Source organism: Aspergillus melleus (assembly GCF_016097325.1).
Source record: "Aspergillus melleus strain CBS 546.65 chromosome Unknown contig5, whole genome shotgun sequence".
NCBI lineage: Eukaryota > Fungi > Ascomycota > Eurotiomycetes > Eurotiales > Aspergillaceae > Aspergillus > Aspergillus melleus.
The window spans coordinates 2,621,335-2,643,478 of record NW_025763374.1 but is presented as its reverse complement, the minus strand read 5'-3'; the positions used below and the strand labels follow the sequence as shown (position 1 = coordinate 2,643,478).

The 22,144-nt window shown below is 51.4% G+C and overlaps 8 protein-coding genes across 9 annotated transcripts; 3 read left to right on the top strand and 5 right to left on the bottom strand.

The window, feature by feature from the left end:
- Nucleotides 1-117: 117 nt before the first annotated feature.
- Nucleotides 118-1,929, top strand: LDX57_009318 (Hsp70 family protein; the record flags this gene model as incomplete). Its single annotated transcript, XM_046091045.1, has 8 exons — nt 118-178; nt 252-853; nt 916-960; nt 1,017-1,083; nt 1,143-1,356; nt 1,505-1,613; nt 1,666-1,776; nt 1,840-1,929. 8 exons carry the CDS (start codon nt 118-120, stop codon nt 1,927-1,929), a joined length of 1,299 nt encoding a protein of 432 aa, XP_045947021.1.
- A 771-nt stretch (nt 1,930-2,700) lies between these two features.
- On the bottom strand, nt 2,701-4,287 carry LDX57_009317 (uncharacterized protein; the record flags this gene model as incomplete). Its single annotated transcript, XM_046091044.1, has 2 exons — nt 3,376-4,287; nt 2,701-3,305 (listed from the first exon to the last, which is right to left on the bottom strand). The coding sequence occupies exons 1-2, from the start codon at nt 4,241-4,243 to the stop codon at nt 2,701-2,703; spliced, it is 1,473 nt and encodes a 490-aa protein (XP_045947020.1). The 5' UTR covers nt 4,244-4,287.
- Nucleotides 4,288-5,624: 1,337 nt separating this feature from the next.
- On the bottom strand, nt 5,625-8,120 carry LDX57_009316. Of its 2 annotated transcripts, XM_046091042.1 has the most exons (6): nt 7,797-8,120; nt 7,512-7,725; nt 7,088-7,437; nt 6,787-7,009; nt 6,246-6,673; nt 5,625-6,153 (listed from the first exon to the last, which is right to left on the bottom strand). In XM_046091042.1, exons 1-6 carry the CDS (start codon nt 7,932-7,934, stop codon nt 5,884-5,886), a joined length of 1,623 nt encoding a protein of 540 aa, XP_045947018.1. In that variant the 5' UTR covers nt 7,935-8,120; the 3' UTR covers nt 5,625-5,883. The 2 variants fall into 2 exon arrangements, with proteins under 2 accessions (XP_045947018.1, XP_045947019.1); XM_046091043.1 differs by having other exon boundaries at nt 7,088-8,120.
- A 556-nt stretch (nt 8,121-8,676) lies between these two features.
- Nucleotides 8,677-9,860, bottom strand: LDX57_009315 (uncharacterized protein). The gene has a single exon (XM_046091041.1). The coding sequence runs from the start codon at nt 9,708-9,710 to the stop codon at nt 9,168-9,170; it is 543 nt and encodes a 180-aa protein (XP_045947017.1). The 5' UTR covers nt 9,711-9,860; the 3' UTR covers nt 8,677-9,167.
- Nucleotides 9,861-10,584: 724 nt separating this feature from the next.
- Nucleotides 10,585-12,260, top strand: LDX57_009314 (BRcat and Rcat domain-containing protein). The gene is made up of 2 exons (XM_046091040.1): nt 10,585-11,758; nt 11,829-12,260. The coding sequence occupies exons 1-2, from the start codon at nt 10,797-10,799 to the stop codon at nt 12,175-12,177; spliced, it is 1,311 nt and encodes a 436-aa protein (XP_045947016.1). The 5' UTR covers nt 10,585-10,796; the 3' UTR covers nt 12,178-12,260.
- Nucleotides 12,261-12,428: 168 nt separating this feature from the next.
- LDX57_009313 (uncharacterized protein) lies at nt 12,429-14,035 on the bottom strand (the record flags this gene model as incomplete). Its single annotated transcript, XM_046091039.1, has 5 exons — nt 12,429-12,986; nt 13,061-13,174; nt 13,274-13,508; nt 13,574-13,800; nt 13,889-14,035. 5 exons carry the CDS (start codon nt 14,033-14,035, stop codon nt 12,429-12,431), a joined length of 1,281 nt encoding a protein of 426 aa, XP_045947015.1.
- A 2,325-nt stretch (nt 14,036-16,360) lies between these two features.
- Nucleotides 16,361-18,327, top strand: LDX57_009312 (flavin-binding monooxygenase-like protein; the record flags this gene model as incomplete). The annotated part of the gene is made up of 2 exons (XM_046091038.1): nt 16,361-16,403; nt 16,460-18,327. The coding sequence occupies 2 exons, from the start codon at nt 16,361-16,363 to the stop codon at nt 18,325-18,327; spliced, it is 1,911 nt and encodes a 636-aa protein (XP_045947014.1).
- A 483-nt stretch (nt 18,328-18,810) lies between these two features.
- Nucleotides 18,811-20,185, bottom strand: LDX57_009311 (putative C2H2 finger domain protein; the record flags this gene model as incomplete). Its single annotated transcript, XM_046091037.1, has 2 exons — nt 18,811-18,930; nt 18,980-20,185. 2 exons carry the CDS (start codon nt 20,183-20,185, stop codon nt 18,811-18,813), a joined length of 1,326 nt encoding a protein of 441 aa, XP_045947013.1.
- Between the last annotated feature and the right edge of the window lie 1,959 nt (nt 20,186-22,144).

The following is a 22,144-nucleotide window of genomic DNA, read 5'->3' as shown; positions in this document are numbered from 1 at the left end:
ACTCAACAATTTGAATTCTCAGATCCCCTTCTATCTTCAGCTTGACTTCGCTTCCTCGCTCTTCTTCTCTACTTTGCCCTCTACCACGCTTCTCAACCTCTTTGCAAGCCATCCACCATGGCCTCTCCCTCTCCACCAAGACTTATCATTGGTCTTGATTACGGCACGACATTCAGTGGTAAGTCTTACAAGCCCTCCCTCCAGAAGAGTCCGACTTTTAGGGGGAAAAAAGTTGACAAACCTGCATCCAGGTATCAGCGTTTCCAGGCCATGGGCAGACCCTTCTGCTGTTCAGCTCATCCAGAAGTGGCCTTCCGACTATTTGCGCTACAGACATTCCTGCAAGACGCCAAGCCGGATTGCATTTCCCGAAGACAACCCGGAGCTGGCCCAGAATGATCTACGATGGGGGTACCAGGTCGCCCCAACCATGATCGCTGCATCGTGGACCAAGTTGCTACTTGCGGATACGGGGCCCCCAATCGGCGACAAGGATCTAAAATGGGCAATTTCACTTGGCTTGAGTCATTTGCCGCGTGGAAGATCTTGGGCTCAGGTAATTACGGCCTACCTGCATATGCTCTACAGGCACCTGAGGGCTTTCTTGCGAGATAAGATGGCGATTGATTCGGAAGGATGGGGGAGATGCCTGGATTCAATCCAGATGGAGGTTTGGCTTACTGTCCCAGCGGCTTGGTCTGAGATCTCGCGAGCAGATGTTCGACACGCTGCATTGGAGGCCGGCTTCGGGAGTCGCACAGCCGATCAGCTTTGTTTGTTGACGGAGCCCGAAGCAGCCCTGATGGCAACGCTGCATGGGCGTTTGGAGAATGGAAGCGCGGTGACGATTGAAGTACGTCCTTTTCCCCTTCCTGCTATCATATCGCAATCACAAGCTGAAATGTTTGAATACAGCCAGGCGAATGTGTGGTTATATGCGATTGCGGCGGTGGGAGCGTTGTGAGTATCCTCGATATGATATAGCGACGTGGGCGCTAACCTTTGGGAGTGAACAGGACATTGCTAGCTATTTTATCACGTCCAGAGATCCCCTGCAGTACCATGAGCTGGTGCCCAGCACAGGTAAGAACCGTGCGAAAACCTGTGAAGGAAAGGTTAACTGACGGAGATCATCGATGCAGGGGAGTTTATCGGCTCGACCAGCATCGACCGTGCATTTTGCCGATTCTTGTCAGAGCAATGGGGAGATTCGTTCATGCAAGCGCCACGTCATCTAGTCGCACCAGGTAGCTTCTTGATGAAGTGGTTCGAAGGTCTTAAGTATGGATACTCCGGGACGCCAGGAGACTACGTCCATCGCCAACGTCTACTTGGTCTTGATATTGCACTTTCAAGGTAGGCTCTACTTGCCTTCGCTCATTATCCCCATCCATCTCTCCTCTTCTGTCTCCCTCGCCTTGAGTTCTGTTTTTCTCTTTCGCATTTGGCAGTTCCGAATCACGCTCACACAGAACACACCAAGCTGACTTATACTGCCCAACAGGAAAGATTTGTATTCAATGTTTGAGCCCGTTGTTAGTCGGGTTTGTGAGCTGCTTATAACGCATCTCGAAGAGGCTCGTAATGCCATCAATCAACCCGGAATACGCGCTGTAAGTGTAACATTTGAAGTAAGGATATACCAAGTCTAATGGAGAATTCCAGAAGGTCTTCCTTGTTGGCGGGTTTAGCGAGTCGAGGTATCTCCGCCAGGAGGTGACCGAGATGCTCGATCGAAAGCGCCATATCACCGTCAATACGCTTAAAGATCCGTTAGTCGGCTCAATCCTAGGCTATCTCTCCTACAAAAAGCTAATTCTGATGGTATCTACCTCATAGGCAAGCAGCAATCGCAGTTGGGGCTGGCCTTTGGGCCCACCACGTTTCACGCCCGGTCACGAGAAAAACACGGTCAAACTAGGGCGTTGACGACCAGAAACTGGACTCATCAGAGGTCAATCGACGGATGGCCTGGTTTATCAAAAAGGCAAGTCGATTTGTTGATGGTGACACACAAAACGGGACTTTCTAACATCCGTCATTTCCCACAGGGCCGGTCGTATAGGGACAATGACACTACAAAACAGATTGTTCATTTGTTCCATCGAGAGTCGAGTGTGTTCAGGAAGGTTATTTGCATTTACGAGTCGAAAGAGAATTGCCCGGCTTCACAGATCGATGCTCCTGGTTTGTTTCTCCGTTTTCTCATGCAACTGGTCATAGAGTCATACTTTCCGGCCGCGACTGACCCTGGATAATCCTAGGTACTTATTCGATTGCCCAAATCCCCTGTGATCTGAGCGACCTCAATTTGGGCTCGTTCCCACAAGCTACCGTCAATGGCCATAAATACACTGCGGTCACCTGTGAGATACGCGCGACACTAGGAACACAAGACGGCCAAATTCGCTTCCAAGCTTTGTGCCAAGGGGAGCTGATCGGCGACAGCCAGAAATGCTTAGAGCCGAGCTCGCCAATGAGTGACCGCATGAGTATCAGTGATGATTAATGTACATTTACAAAGAATAAAACTTGTCTGAGTGCTTTATATGGGCTAATGCCAGAAGAAGAGAACAAGGTCATCGTAAACTTCTCACAGTCGAATTCGACCGTAGAAGAGAGCGCTATGATAGCCCCTCCTAATACGAACGCCCACTTACATACCGCAGAATCACAATTCAACAGTCAAACCCAACCAGATCACCACTTCGTCCGATTTTCTTCCAATGGTTCATCCCTCCCCAGGCACACCACAGCCCTCGACACCACCTTGCCCGGCCGATCATTCAACGCGCAGCTTGTCCACGAATCCACAAAAACTCTCTTCAGCACCGGCCTGATCATCAACACCGGATTCCTCCCATTCAACACTCCCGCAGGGTAGTCCCGTCTCGTAAACTGATGCGGTCTCATCGTATCCTCGGCCTCCTTGTACCCTAACTCCAGACATTCCTCGCGGCCCGTAATCTGCCCGTCGAAGGACCCTAACGTGGCAATATTGTCGGCGAACAAGAAGTAGCTCTCCTGCGTGTACATCCAGATAGCAATCTCGGCGGCCTCGCGGAAAATGTGCAGGAGGCGCTTGAAGCGGGTTTCGCTTTGTTTGGGGTCATTGAGCGGGCGGAGGAGGGGGTGTATAGTGCTAGATGAGCCGAGGACGGAGACGATGAGGCGTTCTAGGGCCTGTTTTCGGAGGTTTCGACTTTGTGCTCCGATTGAGATGTCGTGGCATTGGTCCCAGATGTCGAAGCCGTTGAGGAGCTGGGTCATTTCCATTCGGATTCGTTGTGCCTTGACTCGACTGGCTGTGTTGGGTTAGCTATAATAACGACATCGCTTTCTTGGGTGTTATGGAATGAAATTCGGCCAACTTACCTCTCATCAGCTTCTGCCAGACACTATAAAAGTCTCTGCCGAATGTAGTTGGCACGCTGTCGACCTCCGTGTCCTCTGCTTTGACAAGGTAATAGAATGGATCCTGGATTATGTTCTCGTAAAGACATTTAGTGAGAAGGCATTCTACCAGCAGGATTGAGAGGCCGGGTGGATTAGGGCGCTTTTTCCTTGGTGCACTTAGCGGCGGAGCGTCGTGGGAGCTTGTTGTCGCTTCAGGAGGGAATGATGGGATATTGTTCGGGTTGGCCGGAGTTGCGTCTGAAGAGTTCGACAATGAGCCCTCCGAGAGGTTCCCAGAGGGAGTATTGAGAACACTCGCTGGTCTAGCATCTGTAGGGCTTTCCACCATAACCTCCTGAGACTTAGCCGTCGCTTCATCAAGAGCGTTCTCTTTTGAACCATCTAGAACACTATCGGATTTGACATTCGCAGTGTCATCTGTCGGATTATCCGAAGGACTCTTCGGCGGAATATCAGGAGTCATGTCCATCTCAGGGAGTGGGTTCTCCTCTTCCTTGACATCAACGTCTATCAGCATCGGAGTGTGTGGCGAACCCGGCATCGAAACCTCAGGGGTATCCTTCTTCGGCAAGAGACCCTCTATCAAACTATCCCAATCCCGAAACGCACAATAACTCCCCAAACTATCCATAACCGATCTCTTCTCCTGCTCAGACATGGTTTCATCACCATCAACCCCATTCCCAAGCTCAACGGCATACTCAGACGCCCATTCCCTGATTAGTGTCTCATATTTGTCCAACAACGGTTCGATCTCCGCGTCATCCAAAGATTTCCACCGCCGGATGCCGCAGTAAGGCGGGATCAGCGACCCATTAATCCACATGCACCCTTCGTATTTGGGATGTTGGGGTTGCGAGAATCCCTTTGACCCGGTGACCTTCTCTTCTTGGGGTGTTTTCTCTTGTCTTCCTTCTTTGTTGGCTTGGTCTTCGCCCACGCGTTGGTATTTTAGCTCGCCATCCTTCTTTATATCATTCGGTTCAGTGCTTAGCGGAACCTGTACCTCGATACCTAGCGAGGGTGACTGCTTTGATGCCTGTGTATGGCGCTTGGGTCGGCCAGGGCGACCTCTTCTCCCTCTTTGGTCCGCCTGGGGGTTTTTTCTTTCCGGTAGTGGGAGGGCCTTTTGAATACGTGGAGAGCGCCTAACCTATATGCACAGATGACAGTTAGCGTAATCCATCAAGATATGTAAGGCTGTAGGGCTGAAAGAGTCATGGAAGCAAGCAAGCGCTCAGTAAGAAGTCATTCCGGGCGATATATTCGAGACCAAACAGGATGGATAGGTTGACGTTTCCCAGCTGTTTCGGCAGAACGGCCCTCCATCAATGACTCTCGAACTTCGTCTTTTGGTCGCTAGAGCCTCTTCTGTAGTTAGCTATCTTACCTTCATCTCCTCTAATCTGAAATTCTTTCCCCTGGCTCTCGCCATGACGCGTTTCGATATTCTATATCTCTCTCTCTCGACCTCCGTGAAAAATGAACAACTAAGTAGTTCCTCTGTGGACATGTATCACTTGAACAGGAATATCAGCTGATATCTTACGCGCTGTAGCTCGATCCGCAAGTGACATGTGATGAGGAAAGAAGCAGTATCTCGCACGTGTGATGAAGATAGCCAACCTCACTATTCTACCACAACAAAGAACCGAACTTTTCGTTGTTTCCGATGTATACAATCGAACCCTTCTCTCTCAATCAGGCTTTGAAACCAAAGGTTTGAAGCTTCTTTGTGGTGGAGAATCACCGCCGGATGCGGATGGTCAGTCAGCTAGGTAGTATCGAGCGGATGTTCCCACCATTGCATTATTTCAATGAACATCACTACCTTCAATGACAGTCTCGCTAATTTATTCGAGATTATCATTCTGTAAAGACTATCGTCAACGTGAGTGAGGCATAAACTTATCGAAGAAGGATGGAAGGGGTAAGAACAAAAAAGCTTGGCAGGAACCAAATCACCGCTTCATTCGACGACAAAGCGACGAAACCTTCTCAAAGAGGTCATTTGGCTACGTTTCGGGATTCTTGGTTCATCGGGCGGATTGTAATGGAGATCAAAAAATAACAGATTCCAAGTACTGATCGTTTTCTTTGAAGAGACTAAAGAACGCTTGGGTAGAGGATGGTTCCAAGGTCCAAAAAAGAAAGAGAGAAAGAAACAGCGTCATCCATCATCAGGAATTGAGGAGAAGAAAGAATTACCTAGACTTCGAACAGTCGCGTTTGAGAGCTAAGGAACGAAAAGAAACAATGTGGTATTATAAAAGAATAAGATAAGACGTAAACCGAAAGAAACCACCCCTTCCTCTCTCGTTTGGTCATCAAGTCCAGTGATCCCTCAAGCCCTAACTCTCACTCCCTATCCAACCCCAGTAATCCTAACCGGTTTGAAGTGTCTCTAAGTCCTGAATCAACTCAACCGCTCTCCTCTCTTTCTGACCCCCAAGCAGATCAGACAGATCACGGTACTTCCTTCGTGATCTCCGCCGCCTCGCCCCCAGCCACAAAGACCTCGTCTTTCTTCAACGAGGCCTTCTTCGGACTCTTCGCCTGGAAGATAGCCGTCAACTCCTCCAGCGTGCGCTTGCTGGTCTCGACGAACAGGAAGTAGATGATCAGGAACTCAAACGTGTCCCAGAAGATGAACAGGAAATAGTATTTCCAGCCGGCGCCGGAGAACGCGATTCCAGTGACGAAGGTGTTGTAGAAGGAGGCGATGTTGACAAAGAACTGACCTCTTTGTTAGCATGTGATATAATTTGGTTTGGACACAGCGTATAGGCGTGTAAGGTAGGAAAGGCTGGCAGGAAGGTGAGACTTACGTTATTCATACCCATCCCCTTAGCTCGACTTTCATATCGCAAACACTCCACAGGATACATGGCCTGGTTAGGCGTCCAACCAGCCGAGTACACGAACCCGAAGAGGAAGATCATAGCAATCTGGGCGCGTGCCGTGATGCCTGATTTAGCGGTCGGTTCGCCGTCGGGGCCGTCGACCACGTTGGTGGCGTTCAGGGCAGTCACGATAGCGAACAGAATGACGATGATGGCAGTCGAGACGAGCAGTTGCGGCCGACGACCGACGCGATCAGTTACCAGGGCACCGGACACGGCGCCGATGAACTGCACCACGTTCTGCAGACCTTGGAGCAGGAGTCGTGTGCTGTTGTTTTCGATACCGGCGCCGCGGAGCATCTGGGGGTAATAGTAGGATACGGGACCGTTGCCGGACCATTGGCCGAAGAAAGCTGTTGGGTTGATCCATGTTAGTCTTGCTGGACGGGTAAAGTGGTATGGGTTTTCTCTTCATGCTACTTCCGGACAAACGTAGAGGCTAGACAGGGGAAAGAGGATAACTCACCCATAAAAATCACCAACATCGACCGATATCTCGTCTCGCGGCTGTTGAACAACTCGCGGTAATCCCACCATCGCTTATCGGAACCCGTCTTGGAAATATCCTCAATCATCTCCCGATACTCCAGCTGCACGATCGGGGCGTTGCGGTCCCCGTCACCGTGGTATTCAGCCAACACCTTTAGCGCGGCTTCGTGCTTATCCTGCGAGATGAGCCAACGAGGCGACTAGCAAGCACGAACTGTCAGCAACACATTCCTAGCACCCACCTGAGGTAGAAAGAAAGGGGCAGGGACTCAACTCACCTCCGGGATCGTAAAGCAAAACAACAACACCAACCCAGAGAAGATCATCTGCAACCAAATCGGGATTCGCCAACTCATGTCACCCGCGATGTCGCTGGTCCGCCACGGGATGAACGTCCCCGGGATACCACCACCGAACCACAGCACGTTGTATAGACCCGTCATGGCACCACGGTAGGCCGGGTGCGCGATCTCAGAGACATAGGCCGGTCCGGCAGTGGCGGAGGTAGCGACACCGAAACCGAGGATGAATCGGCCGGCCATGAAGCCGCCCAGGTTGTGGCAGGTGGCTTGGACGATGGTACCGATGATGATGAAGGTGGCGCCAATGGCCATTCCGACACGACGGCCTTTCGTCAATCAGTACCCTGTATGAGCGGGGAAGGAAGGGAGGGCAGTAAATGCAAGGAAATCATAATCATACCTCGGAAATCAGTAAACGGACCGGCCGTGAACGAGCCGACGATATTGCCAATGGTGTAGATAGCATACACGATACCGGTAGAGGGGGTACCCTCGTCCGGATCGAAGCCGAAGTATGTTCGGTACTGTTCATAACTGTTGATCGAGCCCATGAGCGAGCCGTCGTATCCGTTGATGCAGGAGTTGAGCATGGCGACGAGGATGCACCAGTACAGCTGTCATCATTCAAGTTGGGTCAATTTCCGATGTATACCACCTTTACTAAATTCTGTTCAAGATAACGTACCTTGATCATACTCTTACTCAACAGTCTCGGCTTCTGTTGCATGGTGGCTACCGCCAACGCGCCATTGTTGACGCCACGCACCTCGGCATCGCCGGCCTTGTCAAGGTGTGATATAGTGGTATCCAGCTTTTCGGCCATATTGCAGGATAGAAAAAATAAGAATAAATTGCGTTGACAGAGACAAAAAAGGAAGAAGGAAAAGATCAGATGAAACAGGCCGGATGGAACCCTGATTTATATGGATTGAGCCCTTTCCTCGAAGGGGGGCAAACGATCAAAAGCAATAATTCGGACAAGAAAAATAAAAACCCGAAAAGATCAAACCGTCAACCCCGGACCACCAAAGAAAGAAAGGAAACCGGAAAAACTAGGCCTAAAAAATCAAACGATGTTACCGGGCTATAGGACATGCACTATGCGTGGATAATTGCAGGATCTGGCCTTGTCTTGTTTCTCCCCGCGACAAGGAGGTGTCGGTCCGTACCGAATCGGGTAAGGATGAAGTCCGGGGAAAACCAGCCAGAATCGAGAGTAGAGACTAGGTTCTCTACCTAACCTTTCCGACAACGGGCCTGATCTGAATGCTCTGGAAAGATTTGACCATCTTGTGATATTGATTTGCCCCTCCGCTCGTAAAAATTCTTCCCATCGGTGGCTCGGGTGAGCTGACTCCCAGCCGAATTGGCAAGTGAGTAATACGCCGTAGATGCTGCTAGTAGTGAGAAGCAACAGCAGCTAATGCCTCATGGGCTGATTCACGCTGGATCTGACCTGCTGGGCGAGCATGACTAACCTGCTGACTTTTTTCCGTGTTGAACTTGGTCGGCTGACGGCCCGATATGCCGTGGCCTACTGAACTGCAACGTTTCTTGCTCAGGGCCAGGATCCTTGCTAAGCGAGGCGGACTGGAGGCCCTGGGCTCCGCATGGCGAGTCTGGGGATATTGGGGTACGGCACTACGGAGTTGGTCGATCCTGTCCAGTCCGGTCGGTGGCCATCGGGACGAGCAGCCCGACAAGCCATGCGTTCGTGATATTTACGCCTAAAGGGTCCATAACAGTGCCCATGCAGGTCCACCGCGCGTGGCGTTGATGTCTCGGCATTAATCTATCTCGGTGAGGGAGAAAAAGTCGGGATGGGGAGACATGGGGAGACAGACCTGGAGACTGGAGACAGAAACCTGGAGATCTGGGGAGACCGGAGATTGCAGGATTCTAGCAAACCCAAAGTCCCGCATATATCCAATAATCATTCATTTCCACATAATGTACATACACAAATCATAAAGCAATCAGTACCCTGTACCCAGATAAAATACACAAACCGAACAGACAGACGCCCCCAACCCATTCCATTCCCTACCCAGCCCGATTAAGCCAACCCCATCGCCATCTTCTCCTCGCCACTAACATGCAAACTCAAAGTATACTCCCTCCCCCCGATCAACTCCGACTCGCCCCTCAGATCGCCCGCCAACGCCACCCTCGTGCCGCCCGCATACGGCAGGCCAAACCACAACGGCTCGCCCTGCCGGTCCGCACCCTCCCAATGCGTCGCATGGCACGACATGCTACTGCCCACCAGCAACGGATTGAACCCGTTACACACGGCGTCCGGGATATGCAGGACCTCGTCGAGCCGAATGACCCGGGGCGTCGGGTCGTTGGCGCTCCTACACGTCGTCAGCTGCACGGTCCCCACGCCCGCGACGTGGAGCTCCTCGTGCGGGTTGAACCGGTTGTTTTTCAAGGACACCGACACCGGCCGGTAGGTGGTGAAGTGCTCGGCGTCGCGCGCGTAGTGGCAGTTTCCCGAGACTACCATCCAGTCGTGGCAGAGGCGCGTTGTTGGGTGCGTTTGTTTGGTGCGTTTGCGCGGGTCGTCGCTTGTGGGGGAGGGGGAGCGGGCGTGCATTTCGATTGGCGGTTAGAAGTAGGTAGGTAAGGAGGTATAATGAGGAGGAGGAGGAGGAGGAGGAGGTAATTGAAGAGGAATTGGTGGGACAGGAGGAAGGACAAGGTAGGATGCAAAATTGATGAGATGAAGCTGTTCGATGCAGGCTGGATGCGGTTGGCCGGGCAGTACGTTGCGTCGGGAAGGCGGTGTAGGTGTCGATCAGTCCTCACCGCTTCCAAAAATAGATACTTGACACGTGACAATTGACCGAAATGAACGCGCCTGATTGGTCGAGTTTGGGCTGCTTGAGATTGCTCCTTGAGCAGAGAATAACATATAGATGTGAATTGGAGCATGGCTATACTGTCGCTTATGTAGTATGATAATGTGGCCATGGTATTGTTGACTTATGAGCAGTGATAACCTGGCCGTTCTCAAGAATGATGACCGTCAGCTTGTTGTATGTATATATCCGCGATAGCTCCCCCAAGGGTGACGGCTTCACGAGAAGACTCGATGAAATGGCGAAATCCGGCATGAGTATGATGAGTCCAAGTAGATAGTAAGCTCCTTAAAGCCTTGAACTGCTTAGAATTCTGCTCAGTCAAATAACTCCAAATTAGTCTACAGAGAGGAAGATCTCACAGGGCTCATTATCTCAAGATGTTCAAGGTGCCAGGAGCCACTGCGGTGGCCATTTGATCACTGTGACGAATGGAACAGATTATTTTTATCGACAGGACTGACCAATGGATGGTTGTCATACGAAATAAAGATGTCTCATGGGTGTTGTGATCATGGAGGGTCAGCAAACAGAGAATGCTAGGTCGGTTGCCTTAGGCACCTGAGACGGTTACATATGTTTACCATTCGCTGCTGCATGCTCAGTTACGCAGAATGGTGCAAATGTCAGACTAGAGTGAGACTTTCCTGATTTTTCGCGTGACGTTGATCAACAAATCATTCAATAGTGAATTTCCTACCTGGAAGTGGCCCTCTCTCCCTTCTCTTCCTCCTGCATCTCCAACCGATCAACCCTGACTTTCTTTCTTTCTTTCTCTTCGGCCCATCTATCTGGCAGTACTTTCTACAATACTACCCAAAATGGCAACCGATGAGAACCTGGAGCTAGCTCTTCAGATCCTTCAAGAAGACCTCGAAGAGCTTGAGGGTCGACAGAAAGGCAAGCAACGAGATGGAGAGCACACCGACCTGGAGCTTTCGATCACCACGATGAGAGAGGATATCCTCGCGCTCCAAACAAGCATCCGAGATCGTGTCATGGCTGTCAGCGCCAGCGCAGCGGTCATCTCCGACCAACATATCTTACAGTCGATTCGACGAGATGAGGCGGCTGCCGAGCAGGATCGTGGGTATGCGCGTGCGCTGCAGAATAATCAACGCCACACTCCCGCCACTTCAAACGCAAGCGAGACGTTGGTACAAGAGGACGATTTTGACGATTCCATCTCCACAGTCATGGGAGATCTGATGGACCGGATGACCCTGACCAGCCAGTCGGATAACGGTGAAGGCTCCTCTCGCTGGATATCGTCCTCTCAGCCCCGGATGTGCTGTATTTCTTGCTGGGAGTATTTCGACAAAACGGATGTCTTCACAAACCCCTGCGGCGAGAGCCTCTGTCACGAATGCACGCGCCAGCTATTCCTCGGCTCTATCAGAGATGAAGAACTGTATCCACCCCGCTGCTGTGGTCGGATCATCCCCCCTGAGACTGCCCTCCGCATACTGGACTATCGCGAACTGTCCGAGTTCAGTCACAGAGCAATTGAATACTCAGCCAAGGATCGATTGTACTGTGCCGAGCCGAGTTGCTCCAAATTCATCCCCCCGGCTGCCATCAGGGCTGACTACGGCACCTGTCCAGAATGCCATCGACGAACGCATATCCCTTGTCGCTCGCTGGCACACCCAACAGTCGACTGCCCGTTGGACCAGCCATTACAGGATGTTCTTGCCTTGGCTGAGACGGAGAACTGGCGTCGATGCTCTAACTGTCGTACGATGGTCGAGCTTAAACATGGCTGTCATCACATTACATGTCGGTATGTCAACCCACCCCAACCCACCTGATCAACAAGTCGAAGAAGCAACTGAACCCAGGAAATTCTATAGGTGCGGTCGCGAATTCTGCTACGTCTGTGGTCAGCAATGGAGAACATGCCAATGCCCATTATGGCAAGAGAGAAGGTTGTATGCCATTGCCAACGAGGCGGTTGCCGGCGAGGTGGCCCCGAATGCAAACGCCGTGGTTCGTCGAAATGCGTTCAATCGAATCGTGGGAGAGCTGGAACGTCTCGAGGATGTTGGATGTGAGCATCATAGAAGATCCCAGTGGAGGTGGCAGGAACATGGCGATCTGCAATGCGAAGTGTGCGATCATTTTTTGCCGGAGTATATCTTCGTCTGTCGGAACTGCCGTATGAGAGCTTGCTATCGCTGTCGGAGACATCGTTTGAGGTGATGGGGGCAACTCAGTGCATACCAGATTTTCCGAATTCTTCAAATGTTAGAGTACGGCTAGCTTAGTCTTATCAAATCATATGGTTACTCAAAATGCAGCTCAAGCCGGACAGGCGTTGTAAACAATTGGACCGTGGGAACAACCTAAAACTCAATCTACTAGAAGAGCTCTACACTATTCCATCAGATCTCCTCAAATTGAAAAACGAACAGTCCATAAGGTAAAATTATTTACATTCAAATATGTTTATATCACAGAAAGCTCTCCCTCTTCCCCTCCCTCTCCTTACTCCTCACAATCGTCTCCCTTACCACCGTGATCCCCCCTCTATCATCCCTCTCCCCATCCTCCTCACTCAACCTCTCCCACTCCCTCCCCAGCCCCAGTGTCGATCCTCTCTTCCTCTTCTCCCCCTCCCCACTAACAGTACTCGCAGCCTGAGTTTGCGTTTGCGCCTCCGCCTGACCCTGACCCTGAAGACCCCCCAGTGGACCGACCCCCCCCTCATTCTCCCCACCATAATCATCCACCGTGTTATTCCACTGCGTATCGGGAATCGACAACGGATGCCGAAACCGTTTCTTGCGACTCTGCATCGTCGACGTATGATCATTCATGACCTTCCCGTCGCCTTCCGAGAGTTGATACGACTGCGACGCCCCGCCATACGTGCTACTGATGTACCAGCCAGCGCGACGCGCCATGCGTCGGAAGAGAGGGTAGATCATGGGCGCGTTGCCGATTATGACCGCCACGAAGGTCTCGCGGCAGGCCCAGCTGCCGGCTTGTTGGGCGCCGTTTGCGCCGGCCTATTCTTTCTATCAGCATTTGTACATGGTGTGAGAAATTTCTGGGGTGAGAGGAAGGGATGGTAGAGGTATACCGTGACGATCAGCACGCAGCGGAGTATTCCAGCTGCCATGACGAAGATTCCGCCGCTGAAGAGGATCAGGAGTTCGAGTTTCTCGCGCCAGGGGAGACGCGCTTTGAATAGCATCTGTATGTATTGGGTTCTTTGGTTAGCTAGAACTGAGTAGAATGGATCTTCGTATATGGAGACAAGTATAATACATGGATAGTAAGATTGAAGACATACCGGCGTAGGAATCGAAATCAAATATACATCCGTCGCGACATTCAACGTAACCGTCACATAAACATCAATATGCGAAACAGCCGGCTGGCAATAATTTCCCGGGTCGGGGTAAATCTGCCAATTCTTGCTCATGGGATGGCATCCGAACAAGATGGAGCAGATGACAGCGATATAAGTGACAGCGATGAAGAGGTATGCGAGACGGATTCGAATGGTCATGTTGACGAGGCCGGCCCTGTTTTCGGATCGATTAGCATTGCAACAGTCGACAGATGCATTGGGAGAGGTGCATTGACATACGTCACTCGCGAAAAGAACATCGCCATACAAGCCTTCAACAGCCATAGTAGCGTCGTGTAGAGACTCCATCCAATGACCTGCGTTTTGCTACCGCCGACTCGTAGCCGATATTCCTCCGAGGCTGGATCGAGGGTCATGCGCTGCTGGTCTGTCATGGAGTTGTTGGCGAGGCCTTGCCACCAGGCACCGACGCAGTAGGCGGCGGCGGTTTCGAAGCTGTAGACTATCTAATATGACTGTCAGTATAACTTTATTAGATATAATATGAATGCAGAGGCAATCATGTCAAAGACAGCCAAGAAAGACTGCACTCACCCCAGCCACAGGCATCAAATAATCATCAAACTGAAAGTTCTTAAACCCGACAGTGAGAAAGCGGGCGATGACGCGCACAACGATCGTGACGATGGCAAGGCCTAGCAGAGTAAAGGCCTCTATGGTGAAGTCGTCGGTGGCAGCCATATTGTCTTCCCTGTTTTCGTAGATCCAAGCGAATCAAATCATCGAAAATAATCAAAGCTCGTATTCAAACATAAAAATAGACCAAAAGAGTTGGAAATCATGACATGACCTACTCGGCGGCCTAAAAAGGAAAAGAAAACGAATAAGATAGAATGAACCAGGGAAGAAAAGTAACAGAAAAGGACGTGGTGGATTTATAACCCGCCTTTGATCGTCCGTAGAGTGTGATATATCAGCTAGTCTTCTTATCTATCTCAAGAGATATACAAGATACATAAAGCCCACCCCGAATGCCGGATATGCCGGAGTCAAACCCCGTCGAGAATCAGGCTCATTTCTGCACTCTGCGTCTGCACACTAGATATTCAAGCGCAATCCTACCCGACCGTTAATGTCAATCTTTGCCAAGTTACAGGAATAGTAGTACGTAGTGACTAAAAGCAATAGTAGTACCCCCACTTCTCCCGTCAGGGCAGACAGGCAGACGCCGAACCCAGGCACAACGAACAGGAACCAGTTCCGAGGAGCTCAAGCTACTCCAGAGTAGAATTACACGGCAATTAGCACGGAAGTTGATGAACATGAACGAGTCCCCACTGCGCCGGCAGTCGGGACGCCGGTAAGGATCCATATTCCATATCCATCACTATGCCGTTAGGATTGGGTCGCTGGGCCGTTGAGATTGCAAATGCCGACAGGCCAAGAGAGCCTATCCTGATAGTCTATGGAGTAGGGTAATAGGATTAGATTATTAGGTACGGACGGCGGTTCCTTTTGTTCCCCTGAAGAAATAAAATTGGGACATCTTCAAGACGTGATAGGGTTCGTCAGTTGCCACGCAGGATGGAGAACGATCGGCGGGCTTGGTCGAAGTGGCTGAATTATAGTGGAGACTGGAGAAATGTCAGACTTCCGACTGCCGATTTTTCCCTCATCCAGAAGAGGAGAAGCCCGATGCTCGCTTAGAAGGCAGCGACTAGCTGTCAAGGGGTTTGCGTCGTAAATATGCTTGGGTAGAGCAGAATGATTCACAGGCAACTAATAAGTGTACAAATTTCCACGTAATCAGCAATACTTTGCATCACAGTGTCCACTCATCCTTAACCTAAAAACCAGTATACGAAGTATAGGGAGTACAGCGAGTATATACCGTACTTCACGAGAAATAACCTCCGAGCAAACCATGGAACCAAATCCTACCCGAGAGCTCAGCTGTCAGTGTCACTGTACCCGACAGGCCGAGACAACCATTCGAATCCACCCCTGCTCCTCTCCACATGTGAAGGTTGGGATTGAAACGCCGAACCAAACCCAAAGCGCGCCCCGAGTCCGTCCCAAACTCTCAGTCTGAGTCGAGATGTCGGCGGAGTATGAGATTCCGGAGCCCCGACCAGTCCAGTCTCTCCAAGGAGTAGTCTGAATACTCTCGTTCAACTTAGTTTCTAACTAGTTAATAATACGAAAACAATGACATTATTAAATTTATGTGATTGCATGTCCTGTCATGTCCTGCCCTCGACTCCACCTCCCAGCCGTTGTCGACACTAGAGAAGTTAGGGCTTCCTAGTGTCACCACCTCCACCCTTTTCGCTCGGAGGGATTGAATTAATATCCGTCCGTGAATCAAGGGATGGAATGTGGTCGATGCGGTGAACGTTTCCTCCACTTTTCTATTTTTTTGAAAGAAAACCAACAAGCCACTTAATTTTGTTCGCTGTCTGTACTCTTCACAGATGGGGTGGAATCTGTCGAGTAACATCGGCTGTGTGCAATTTATAAATTGAACCATAGATAACCCAAGGAATATCTAGCACTTCATCCGCGGAGTACTTAGCGTCGTTCCTCTCGTCTATCGGCACCGCAATCCTTCCTCCCCTGCACAGTTAATTAATCTCCAATCTTGCAGTCGCAGTTCTATTTATTCCCGAGATCGGCGCCTCTAAGGATGATCTTGATTTGATTTCACCGTTGATCTTTTATTGACTTTGACTTTGGGGTCTTTTTTCTTAAACCCTCCAGCTGACCTGCGTGGTTAGTTTAGTACTTTTTTTTTTTTTTTTGCTTTTTTGCGTCGCATTCACTCGAGGATCTGCCTGGTCGTCACGCTTACTTGCGTACTCCGTAAGACCTAAGATAAGAACTAAGGCCGGGTATTGTTTCGAGTTCATTTAATCGAACTCAATCAGTTCAGTGAACTGATCGCATCGAACGAGTCACCTCTGCGCGGGTAATTCTCTTCGATTTATCACCTTCGCCTCCCCCTGCGTTCCAATCGACCAAACAATTCAAATCAATTCCGGTGTCAATCACCAATCTATCACAACCATGACCTCAGAAGACCCAATTGACGTCGTAATCATCGGCGCAGGTACCTCTCCTCTCAATTCCCTCCCCCCAAACCACACAAGCTAACAGAAAGAAAAGGATGGAGCGGTCTCTCCGCCCTCAAAACCTACCACGAAGTCCACCCCAACGCGCGCATCCAGCTCCTAGAAGCCGCATCCTCGATCGGCGGCGTCTGGGCAAAACATCGTCTCTATGCGGGTCTCAAATCGAATAATATGCGCGGGACGTACGAGTTTAGCGATTTCCCCATGGATGAGGAGACCTTCGGGGTGAAGGATGGGGAACATATACCGGGTGCTGTGGTGCAGAGATATATGGAGGCGTTTGTGGAGAGGTTTAACCTCTGGGGGATGGTTAGGTTGGGGGTTAAGGTTGAGAGTGTGCGTGCGGATGAGGAGAATGGGAATGGGGATGGGTGGGTTTTGGAGACTGCGGCGGTTGAGTCTGATACTGCCACTGCAAGTACTGCGAATGCGACGGAGGAAGATGAAGCCAACCCGCAAGGCAAACAGACGATATACGCGCGCAAACTCATCGTCTGCACGGGCATCACCTCGCAACCCTACCTGCCCACCTACGCCGGCCAGGACACCTACGCCGCGCCGCTCCTCCACTGTCGCGACCTCCCGCTCCACCAAGACCAGATCTTCCACCCCAACTCGCGCGTCACCGTCTTCGGCGGCACGAAATCCGCCTGGGACGCCGTGTATGCGGCCGCGACGGCCGGCGCGCGCGTGGACTGGATCATCCGCGAGAACGGGCACGGGCCGGTCTGGATGGCGCCGCCGTACGTGACGCCGTTGAAGAAATGGCTCGAGAAGCTAGTGACGACGCGGCTGTTGACCTGGTTCAGTCCGTGTATCTGGGGCCCCGCGAACACGGGGATCCGTCGCCTCCTGCACGGCACCTGGCTAGGTCGGAAGATCGTCGACGCGTTCTGGTTCATCCTCGGCGACGACGTGGTCAAGTTGAATCGCTACGACGCACACCCAGAGACAAGGAAGCTCAAGCCCTGGGTGAGTCCGTTCTGGGTAGCCTCGGGGCTGAGTATCTTGAACTATCCGACGAATTTCTTCGACCTGGTCACTAGCGGCCGCGTGCATGTGCACGTGAACCAGATCAGCCATCTATCAGACCACGCGGTGCATCTGATCCATCCCTCAGATCATGCCGATGGAAGAAGCAAAAACAGCGGCAGCGACGACCCCCTCGTCCTCCCCTCCGACGCCCTAATCAGCTGCACCGGCTGGCAAGCAACCCCCAACCTCACCTTCCAGGCCTCCGCGTCCCTGCCCACCCCAGACCTATCCATGGGGTTCCCCTGGTCCGACGACCCTCTCCCCAAACCCATGGTCCTAGCCGCCAACACCGAAATCCTCACCCGCTTCCCCCGCCTCATCGACCAGCCCTCTCTCCCCTCATCCTACACGCCCCTAGCACCAGGCGCACCCGCCACAGCACGCCACCCATTCCGCCTCTACCGCTTCATGGTCCCCCCAGCGCTCGCAGCATCCCGCTCGATCGCCTTCATGGGCCTCACCATGACGATCAACACGACAATGATCGCGCAGGCCCAGGCCCTCTGGATCGCCGCATACTTCAGCAGCGACATGCTCTCGCTCTCACCGCGCGAGCGATGCCCGGAGTCTCTGCGCGCGGAGCTCCACGAAAAAGGCACCGTGGACGACGCGACAGACGTGGACCTGCTCTGGGAGACGGCGCTGCATAGCCAGTTCGGGGTGCATCGGTATCCCGGGGGATTTGGGAAACGGAACCCGGATTTCGTGTTCGATGCGTTGCCGTATGTGGATCTCTTGCTGGGGGATCTCGGGTTGGATATTGGGAGGAAGAAGGGCGGGTTGAAGTGGTTGGAGCCGTATGGGATGGAGGATTATCGGGGGTTAGTGGGGGAGTTTCTTGCTGGGAGACGGTCATCAGGAGTGTAGATTATGGGTGGTTCCGTATATGGGTGGTGGAGATATCAGATCGTATAATCACTGTTTCTTGTTCAATCCTAGAAAAATTCATATTCAGATAACGTACCATTTGCCCGTCACAACGCCCTCTACATACATACGAGTACAAAACATCCAGCTTGATCCATTCGCTTGATACCCATCCGCGCAAGAATTCGAATCAGAGAGAAGGGACACAAGGAAAAAAATATCCCGCCTTAGAAACCGCCCAAATTCAAGCACAGTACAGTGAGACAGTAAAGTGACAACGTCATGGAACATACAGTAGGCGGAGAAACCCAAATTACAGGGCCAAAAGAAAACACTCACAGTACAAAGCAAAGCTCAAGCTCGACGCATTCAAGATAAACACCGTTTCCCAACGAGGTGGAAGGGGGAGGAACCAATATGTAACGCCGATGTGCTAATAATAACTCCTAGTAATAACTGGACCATGACTCCAAACGATTCGATTCAACTGTGACCGTTGGACTCCATATCCTTATCTTCCTCTTTGACAGCGCTCCGCTCTGGCTTGACGGAGCTCGTGTCCGAGGGTCCATCCTTTCCGCAGCCTTTGACCAGAATATGTCGCTAATGCAGGTTAGTCTCCGTATACTATGCAATCTGAATGAAGGCTCACCTTCAGTGCATCCTTGCGAGAGAAACTCTTATCGCAATGCGTGCACGGGAATGGCTTCACCGCCAAATGAATCCGCTTATGCCGTTTCAAGTCATGGTTCCGGTTGAAGCTCTGAGGGCACTCGTCACATTTAAATGGCCGATCGTTGGTGGGTCCGGGTGCATGGCCGGGGTGCGGCGGGTGGCCCCCATAGATCTGTTGCATGCTGGCCAGATGACCGCTGTTAAAACCCGGTAAAATCCCCGGTTGAAGACTGCCCAGAAGCGACATCTGACTGCCCGGGTTGTGCACGTTGGTCATGACGGGTCCGTTCATGGCGGGGAGTGAGTACGATGGCCAGGGCTGTCGCGGTTGGTAACCAAGGTGGTGATGAGGAGACGGATGTGGGTTGGAGGCGACGCGTCCCGGGGGATGAATGCCCATTCCTGGTTGTCCACTGTAGGGCGAATATCCCGTCGGGGGACTAGACAACTGCTGAAGCCCGCCGTATGCCGGGGCGGACGAGGATTTGGCCATGTAATCGTTGGATGCAAGAGGCGGGCCAGAGGCCGGGTTGGGGAGCGCATTCTGCGCCGTAAGCATCGCATGTGCCATGGCGTGATGTTGGTGATGCGGGTGTTGGTGGTTAGGGTTTGCGGAGGGGATGCTGCCGACGGAAGGGACAGAGAGTGGTTGCTGGAATGGGGGTAACTGGTTCATGTCGTACGATGGGGAGATGGCTTCGCTGCCAGGGGGCGACGTCGCGGGATTGCGACTCAGAGGATTCAAGGATGGGGAGAAGGTGTCTCGAGTCGGGTATAAAGGATTGTTCCACGACTGCCGCGGTGTGGATGAAGCAGCTCCGTATGAGCTCTGACTTTGCCAGTAGCTCGGCGCATACGTCGAAACCAAATCCGGGGAAGCTGAGACGGTGGTCGATGCTGCAGTTGCCGTCGTCGCCGTCGCTGTAGTAGGTAACGTGGATGTGGTCGTCGGAGCTGGCGTGTCAACCGATTGCGTGGATGCCGGTGGTGTGAGGAGGTTGCTGACACTGGGATTGGTAGGAGGATGATGAGGATTCGAGGGATGTGTAGGGAGTCTCAACCCGGTCGTTGCAATGTGGAAGTTTGGAGGCGGAAGTTCAAAGTTGGGGAGAGATGAAGCGGCAGGTCTGCGCGTGTTCAATGGCGGCTGAGGGGTGGTCAGCGCATCGAGCGCCGTCCCCATGCCAGAGGGAGGAATCGCAAGGGCCGCCAGCGTGACTGAGGTATCGCGCGAAAATGCTAAAGGTTGAAAGAGATCGCCCGCTTCCACAGGTGGCGGGGAGGTCAGAGTAGTTGCGAGTTGCCCGGTGGGAAAAGTGACGGTGTCGCCGCCCAGCGTCCAGTATCGATTGCCAGACAGGCCCCCAGTGATGTCTGGAGGATCCAGGAGGGGCAATGATCGCGATAAGAGCGATCTAGCGGGGGAGGGAGGTAGAGGAGATGGATAGGGGAGAGGAGAGAGATGATGCTAGGTCGGATGCAGGCGAGAAGGAAGGAAAGAGTGCTGAAGGAGGATTTCGTTCTTCTGATCAGTCGATCACTCCGCGGGACCCTTGGATATTGCAAATCAATCGTCTTCGATGTGGCAAGTGCAGCAGTCGTGCCTTTCCTCGAGATCCGGATGTCAAACGAGGCTTTCTTTGTTTGTTCTGTCAGTCGGGTGACATATCCCAGGCGATGTACAAAACGAATAACGGCGAAATGATGGACCCAACCAAGGAATGACGAGATCAAGGTTTGATATGCGCAGATTAGAGCGATGACATTTCTCTGTTCAACAGACCGACCCGACCGTACAAGAGAACCACCAAGTAGAGAACCACAACAACAAAGCGGACACTCAACCAGACCAATTGATGACTGCCGAAACAAGAGTGGATACAAGATCAGTCCTGGGGCGCGATTCAGCGATGGATGATGATGGCGAGGGTGATAGCAAAGAGGGCAGAAGGGAAAGAGAAACAAGGTAGGTTCGATGAACAGATAGAAGATAGATAGATAGATAGCCAAGGGAAGAGTGAGAGGCAGAAGCAAAATAAGATGTGGTGGTTGCGGTGACAAGATCGAGAGAAAAGAAAGGCGCCGGAGCGAATAAGTGTGGGATTATTAGGTCAATTTTATTTTTTTTGTCTTATATTTTTATTTTTCCCTTAACGTGTATGGATATTTGTATAGGCCGGGAGTATCAGGCAGTCAATGATGGATTGAGGCGACTGAAGGGCCAAAAAACCAAAACCAGCCGGGAATGGAGACGTATCCAGACCAGTCCACCGCTGGGTCTGGCCAGCGCGGGGGTTGAGAGTCGTGGTCGGATGTGGGAGTAAAATACCAAGGGTAAGGAAAATAAAATAAAATAGAATGACTGCGAATATGGAGCTAGAACGAATGTAGAAAATTCAGTCAACTAATAATTAAAATTCGAGAAATGAAAGGGAAATGGAAATGAAAATAAATAAAATAAATAAGAAGACTTACCAGAGGGAGGGAGAAAAATAAAAGCAGAACAAAAAAAAAAGGAAGAAAGAAAGACAAAAAAAAGAAAATAAAAAAAAAACAGACGCACACCCCCAGCCAGACAAGAGAGTCCAGGAGCTAGTCGGGATCTAGTCAAGAAGAATGGGCAGTCGGACCAACCAGATTTCAACAAAATATTTTTCTTCGAAATTCCCTGGGATTAACCCATGGCGAATTTCCAGGGAAAACAAATAGTCACGGCACCCAAGGGAACCGAGGAAGAAGAAGAATAATCAGCAGGAAAGGACGGCGTAGTCAAACGGACGATGTCAAACTCGAGGAAAAGAGGTGCCGACAGTATTAAGAATCCGCGATCTGTACGGAGTAGAATCCCAAATCAATCAGGAAGAGGCAAAAGATGATGGATCAATCAGGTGGAACAAATCCAAATAAACGGGATTATCATGAAAATTAATTATTATTATTATCACAGAGCCGATATGTATTTATAGCCTCGCCTCCGATAGACTCTCCATCTTCCCCATATGGCAATAGTACCTAGGGGAGGGGACGACAGAGGAATCGACAAGAATATATTAATTTCCATTCTCAGGAGAAAAAACAGCTCAGTCCACAACACCAGACGGACTGATCAACGGCAACGTGGTTGACAGGGCTCGCCAAAGGC